Source organism: Arabidopsis thaliana, chromosome 2 (assembly GCF_000001735.4).
Source record: "Arabidopsis thaliana chromosome 2, partial sequence".
Taxonomy (NCBI): Eukaryota; Viridiplantae; Streptophyta; class Magnoliopsida; order Brassicales; family Brassicaceae; genus Arabidopsis; species Arabidopsis thaliana.
This window is the reverse complement of record NC_003071.7, coordinates 3,388,332-3,395,650: the sequence shown is the minus strand read 5'-3', so window position 1 is coordinate 3,395,650 and position 7,319 is coordinate 3,388,332. Positions and strand designations below refer to the sequence as shown.

The 7,319-nt window shown below is 49.0% G+C and overlaps 1 protein-coding gene and 1 pseudogene across 2 annotated transcripts; one reads left to right on the top strand and one right to left on the bottom strand.

Moving 5' to 3' along the window:
* Nucleotides 1–934: 934 nt before the first annotated feature.
* AT2G07709 lies at nt 935–7,104 on the bottom strand (annotated as a pseudogene). The gene is made up of 5 exons: nt 7,055–7,104; nt 6,023–6,090; nt 4,492–4,957; nt 3,195–3,437; nt 935–1,378 (listed from the first exon to the last, which is right to left on the bottom strand).
* AT2G07641 (uncharacterized protein) lies at nt 4,925–6,039 on the top strand (the record flags this gene model as incomplete). The annotated part of the gene is made up of 3 exons (NM_001335329.1): nt 4,925–5,059; nt 5,296–5,453; nt 5,532–6,039. 3 exons carry the CDS (start codon nt 4,925–4,927, stop codon nt 6,037–6,039), a joined length of 801 nt encoding a protein of 266 aa, NP_001324406.1.
* Nucleotides 7,105–7,319: the final 215 nt, after the last annotated feature.

The window sequence follows — 7,319 nt, the reverse complement described above, 5'->3', positions numbered from 1 at the left end:
ATCAGAATCTCGATTCTTTTATGTGTTCTCGCTATATTTGATTCTCTTTCTTTTTTCCTAGGGAAACCTTTTATGGCCCTACTATCTAAGGTTGGGGTATACCTAGTAGGGAGTCGAGCCATCTTTCTTTCTTGATCATCAAGATCGGCTGGGGGTCTGGCCTTGGCAATGGGCTTTGCTGTGAGGGCCCTCCTCGCTACCGAAGTCCCGCATTTTTTTCGGGAATATGATGTTTCCGTCCCAGTACCTGTAGGAAACAGCGAATTATGACCTTCGCCTGGAATGTGAGCAAATAGATCATGTCGATTGGCAACTTAGTGACAGGCTAAAGACGGCTTTTCTCAACTTTTGCATACCGGTGGTCTCTTTTCTATAAATAGATACGAACTGAATCTTCCTTAATTAATAAGTCCTCCCAACGAGTAAGCCAACAGCTCCCTGGACCCTGAAAGCTCTCCATCCTCGGCAAACTCCGAATAATGTATAGCGTCAGCAAAATGGATTTCAGATCTTTCGAAGGGAGTGCTCACCGCTGGTACGAGTACTTATTTTCCTTTGATTATACCTTTTATACATTGATGGTATGTCGATGGGACCGCTTGGTCTTTATGAATCTAGAGTCTGCCCAGAAGAGCATAATGTGTCGTCGGTGCAAAAACAACCTGGAACTCTATCGGACTTTGAAAAGGTCCAACGTTGCAATTGACTCTGACCATACCATTCCTAGAAAATTGATTTGACAATTCGAACTCAAATTATATACCTCGAGAAGTGCTCCTCCAATCTTTTCTTTTGGAATGCCTAGTGGACATAGGTATGAGATTGACTGTGGAGTCAGGATCAACCATCACTCTCTTCACAGCCACCCTATTCATCTCTGCTTCAACATACAACGAACGCCCCCGATCAGTGCAATGGGACGTGTCTATTTATCTATCTCTTGACTCGAAATGGGAGCAGGTTTGAAAAAGGATCTTAGAGTGTCTTTCTTCTATGTAGAAGGATATTCATTATATTAGGTTGGATTTTACTTAAAGGCTGTTCCTGAAGGCCGAAAAAAAGAGAGACTTCTGGGCTCGCAATAAAGCTAAGGTCCTGATCGAGCAACTAGTCGTCCTATCTATCCACCTCTCCAAACACAATATCTTGAGTACCTATGATGGTGACCACATCTGCTGGCATGTGATGTTTGGACATAGAATCGAGTCCTTGTGAATGGGCAGAGCCGGGTGCTCTTATTTTATGACGGTAGGGACGATTGCTTCCATTACTGACCAGAAAGACACCAAATTCTCCTTTAGGTGCTTCAACTGCGGTATAGGTAGAAGAAGCTGGTACGGAAAAACCTTCTGTATAAAGTTCGAAATGGTGAATTGAGGTAGAGTAGACCGATGATCCTGTAGTCATTTGGCCGGCTATTGAAAGAAAAAAGCTTGCATCTGCTCCCTCTATTATATAACCGGTCCCATCTCTCTCCAAACCTAACGTGGTAGTTTCCCATCATAAGGCTTTCTATCTATAGATTGAGCCATTTACCAAGGATCTAATTCGTTCAGAACTCAGTTGACTGCTTCTATAGATAAGGCGGAGTGTCCTTGGCTCAGCATTATAGCACATAGGGCTTCGGCGCTACTACAGCGCTTCGCTAACTCGAAGCGCCTCGCTATGAGAATCTAGCTTCGCTAACGCTCAGAAAAGTCTTGAACCTTCGCGCTGACCGTTCGCTTTCTCAGTAGCAAAAGCGCTTCTCTTTGCCCCTTAAGTAGAAGGACAAGAAAGATATTTTTTTGTTTTATTGCTCCCGCTTCCTCACATCTGCGCTCGTTAAGCCAACTTTGCTTTTTTTGGGGGGAGGTGAAAGAGCGATTGAAGCGGACATTTCGAAATGACAGCATCGAAGATATATATATATATATACACGGCCACGGTGATCCCGGACTGCGTTCGGGAAAAAAGTGGCCCACTTGAAAGAAAAGAAAGGGCGGGCACTCTCGTCTTTCAACCCCACTATACTATTGATAGTTGTGGGGCACTGTGTACTTACAGCCTCTACGATAAGCAAGTGAATGGGGCCGGTGCATGGCGAACGGAACGATTCATCAAGCCATTTCTCGCCTTAACCCCCTAAATAGGAAGAAGGGTACTTTCCAAATAGGGGTAATTGCTTCGCACCTGACTGTGATAGCCCTCTCGATACCTTATTGGAGCTTTGTAACTAGTGGCCGGTTTCCCATCGCGTCAGCGTTTTCCCAGTGCGCGGAGCCCCAACGAGGAAGGTGTTAGTGGTTTATCATTGGGTCAATAATGCGAATCCCTCTTTTTGTGCTAATTCTACTCCTAGGGCAGAAAGAAGATAAGAAAAGGCGAAGCGTTCTCTTGGTTTCCCAACCTGTTGCTTCTAGAGGCTGCCCTCTCTCGGCTGGATGTTGGTCCAGCCTACTACGAGGATCCCGTATCCAACAACCCAACCTATAAAAAGGACATAAAAACCCCTTGTATAGGTTGGAGCTAAGAAGCTTTCCTTATTATCAGAGAAAGGGGAAAGGGCTTTTTTCAGCTGGTGCGCAGGAGCGCACTTCCGTTTTCCCTTTACTAGTAGGGTGGGGGTCCCGTGGTTCCTATGCCGCCGCGTTTCCCGGTGCTTTTCTTTTAGTGCTTCGACCCGAAGCGATAGCTTCTAGCTAGTTCAGTGGATAAGATGGCTGCGCTCCAGCTCACTCAAGAATGGGACGACAGTGGTCCGCCGGCAAGCTCGTTCTGATCTTGGACGCAGTACATTGGAATCCTGAAGCACCACCACGAACGCTACCGCGCGTTCGCCTGCAGTGCGGTAAGGCACCACCCTGTTGTGCCAGCAGCCAACTCCGGCGTGTCAGCTTAGTTATCCTCATCAAGCCACTTACTTGATGTCTAGCTTCCCAACTGGTAGACGGTTCCTTTTCCCCCAGATCAATGAAGAAGGTAGAAGTAAGTTGATTCTTCCGAAGAACCGGAAGCGAAGCGCTATGCCGGGGTGGGGGGGACGGGAAAAGAAACGGCTCCGAAGAAATAAATTGGGGTTCCCAATGCTTCTCTACGCCCAATGAGATGCGCCAACCCCGGGATGCTTTACTCCTAACCCACAAGGTTCCGAGACGGAGCTTAACCTGAGTCTTGGTTAAGAACGGCGATGATCTACGTTTCACACGACGCACGATTCCATGGATAGTTTCATTCGACATCGTGATGGAGGACATAGCTTACGATCATCGGCTTTGATCATGCCGCTAGGCATTTGATTAAGACATTGCACAATGATCCGAAGACTTTGTCGCATCTCTTCGATACGGATACAGTAACGATCATAGCGATCTCCTCTGGTACCTACTGGTACGTCAAGATCCGATTGGTCATGAACATCGTAAGGTGCTGCTCTTCGCGAATCCCAGCATACCCCTGGTTGGGATGGGTAGGCCCACCACTTCACTTTAACTTAGGCCCGGGCCGAGTCAGTGGGGGACCCTGTCGGGCTCCTGCCCCCCCCAAAAAAAACAAACTGTACGTGAGAGTTTCCCTTCATACGGCTCGAATCATTCTCAGATGCCTCCCCGGGCATCCTTTCCTTCTTTGTTGAGTTGGTTCACGCGCGCGCAAACGAGCACCAGCCGCAACAGCAGGAAACTATGACCAATAGAGTCAGACACTTAGCTACATCCGCACGCAAAAGGAATGTGGTTCTGGTTGAGACTTTCTTTCCGGGGCGCGGGACGTTCGCGGAGTCCGTTCCTTCCGTACCACCACAAGACTGGTTGTTCTTGGGCTTAACAGCCCCCTAATCATAAGGGATAGGGGAAAGGTAGCCAGGCCTATCATATCAAAAGGGTTGTAGAAAGAGAACCCGGCCCCCTATTTCATTCGACGTTCCGGGGCAGGAAAAAAACCATTCGACCAACTTTAGTTTTGGGTAACAAGAAAGAAGGCGAGTTGATCTGCTTTGATCAAGGAAAAAGCCCAGTCAGCCACCAACTCGGTGCAGGTCACGTGACCTACAGCTCGGCCTTCGCTTTTTGAGGCTTCCTCTACCCGCATCTCTAAGTGCTCGCAGCACTTCCATATGGAGAAAGATAGGCTTACCATGTTCCATCAATAGCACCTAATCTATGCCGGTTTTGGCGGACCGTGCTCCACCCCGGTGAACTCACGCGGTTCCGACGTGCCCAGAGGCCAGAGGCGAAATCCGTTCACGGTCCGTAGGACCAACACCATTCAAAGGTGGGTGGCTCCCCCCGCTTAGAACAGTCATCTTTGACTGGGCTTACACACATTCGCTCACTTACGCTGTCCCCCCCCAGCTCACCCTAGCCCCGGGCCTTTTGCTCTTCTAACGTAAGCTCCAAGGCTTCACACCAAGTCTTCACTTACATAATATGCATGCTTAAGTAGAGTCAGGCGGAACCATTGTTGCCTGATGGGAACTTCCCCCATATTGCTATCAATGTCTTCATGTCGCACGACCTCTTAACATTACACCACTGAATCCCCAATCCTTTGCTTGCTGTGCAGTGACAGTACCAATATCCACTAATCGTTGTTTCCAGATACGGTTGCCGGTTGACATCTCTTCTAATTCATCGATACGAGAAGCAAATTGTTGTGTGAAGGAATCAATATCTCGACATAAGCCAAGAGGCAGATCTTGTGCCACTCCACCTGGTCGTATGAAACTGGCATGCATCCTGGCTCCCGAGACTCTTTCATAGAATTCCAACAATTTCTCCCGCTCCTCAAAAGCCCACAGGAACGGAGTTAATGCTCCCACATCCATAGCATGAGTAGTTAAAGCAAGTGAATGATTTGAAATTCGAGTTATTTCACGGAATAACACTCGTATATATTGAGCTCGTAATGGTACCTCGCAATTCAAAAGTTTCTCTACAGCTGAAGAATGAGCGTGTTCTTGGGCCATCATAGAAACATAGATAGGGTCGAAAACGGAACGAAAAACGAAACTTTACGACAGCTTTTTCGTACACGTTCACTTGCATCACATACACAAGTGCTCTCTGAACCGTGCAATAAGGTCACCCATAACACGGCTCTCCCACTTGAGTTACTTTAGCCCCAGGCCATGCTATTCAATAATATTGGAAAAATGGCAGCGTAACGTAAGAACTAGTACTGAAAGCTAGTCTTCTTTTGAGGGAGGGAAAGCCTTTCAATAGGAGCCCTACTTCCCTCGACCTTATCACTTTAATTGTTGCGCAAACCTCTTTCTTAGTCACCGGGCGGAGCGCGCTTTTGTTACTTTGCTTATAGCTTTTTAGGTTATGCAATAGAAGGGAGGCAACGCTCTGGGCTTGCAGAAATGAATGGATCAGAAAGAAGGGGGCTGGATTCAATTTCCAGGCCGGGCGGGAGGTGAAGACCATAAGAGAAGATTGCCCTCCCGGCAAGGAAGAGAGGAAAAAGGCGCTGTCATCTATCTCGACCCATTCCATGATTTTCTCTGTATGAGGACCTCCTTCCCTTCTGCCCACTCTCCGTTCACACAGTTCTCAAAGCAGAGGAGGAAGGGTGGGCAGAAGGTACCACGAGCCCTCTGTCCCACACATCTATCCAGAAGCAAGTGTAGTTCACCGGTTCCACCGAATGCTCCTATCTCTCGGCAAAGATCGTGTGAGTGTGCAGTTATGCTTCGGATGCTTCGCAATAGATCGACCCAGTTCCCGTTCTTTTCCGGTGCACTCGCTTTATATCTCCGATACACAAGGAAGGACGCGGTGGGAAGGAAGCAGCCCTAGCCTCTGTCCGGCCGATCATTCCGCTGGCATCTTGCATTCACGCCTCCGTTTGACTGCCGCTCGGGGATGTAGTTGTAGATACGTTAGTCAACGTGGGTCGTTAGCTCCACCTGTTCTCTCCTTCTACGACATGCTGTTGTTGTCGTCATATTCCATATGTCACTTAGTCATCTCTGCCTCGCTGCGGGTCAGCACCTCCGAAAGAAACGGAGGACTTCATTCAGTGACTCCGCGATCGCCCTCTGAACGATCAGAATAAGGTAAAGCTTGAAGATAAGTTTTGTACTCTATTAATTTCTCAGTCCCTCTAGTCGGGTGGGCGCCGGCCGGTCTTTCGGCCAGATCCCCCTAAAAACCGTACGTGCGGGTCTCCCCGCATGCGGCTCACGCCATTCGAGGTGGCCCAGCCCAGCATTCATTCGCAAATCCTGTAGTGAAATTGAGACTGCTCGACCTTGGAAGCTAATTCGCGTGTAGGCAGCGCTGTCTGTCGTACGGTTGACTTTATCATCTATTCATTGAATAATTGACTTTCTTACATTTTATATATAGGCTCGCTCCTTCTTTTTCCAAGAATTCATTCACTTCCCTTAACTTCATAGGGCTTTCTATAAGAGGGGAAAAGCCTTCCATTTCCGTCAAATGACCCGGCCTCCCCTGGCTCTTACACCGTCCGGGATCCCTTTCCCCCCCTATGCTCACCCGGCGCAGGCCTACCACGCTTCGCGCCTGCGGCGTTTTCGCCAGACGGTCTTTGCCTGTAGTGCCATCCTCCCCGCTGGCTGTATGGGAATTTCTCTCCTCTCCTTTCAGTCGAGTTCCTAAAGCCCCTCGACGCTGCCTTCTGTTAGGCTATAGATTACAGTAACAAATGTAGTTGAATGAGACAGCAGGCGGGTTACACGTTCCACTACGCCGAGATGTGAGGTGCAGGTGATGATGATCACCCCGGGGTATGCGCTAGCGCCCTTGACAGGCACTCCAGGACCCGCCAACGCTCATGAAACCCGGGTCGGGCGGTCCTCCATTCATCCGACCGGAGGTGTGGATAACGAGGCCACCTTCACAACCTTCTCCCCCTCTGTCCCTATGTTGTAGTAAGGTAGGGCGGTTCGCTTGAGTTGCTCAACCGCCCCTCTCTTTTCAGTCGAGTGACTTCGCCCCTTAGCCCGGTGCTCATGACCCGCTACGGAACCTCCACCGTGCCGGGGGACCAAGCAGGGCATAGCTAGCGGCATAGGAGCCGACTCGGCGTCAGCGGCTTCGTGCCGCACTGGAGTGATCCAATATGTGGTTCCGCACGTTCCACCACTTCTCCGTTCATTTCCAATACTAATCGTGAAACACCATGAGCAGCAGGATGTTGAGGTCCAAAATTCGAAGTAAAATTTTTGATTTGCCTTTTCCTAGTCGTCATGGGAAAGAAAGGCAGAAATCTGAAAGAGATGATTCCCTGAGATCTTGTCCAATACCACTTGTACCAGAAATGCATCTCCTTCGACGACCCTTCCACCCCTAGTCCCCCTCCCCTTATTACGC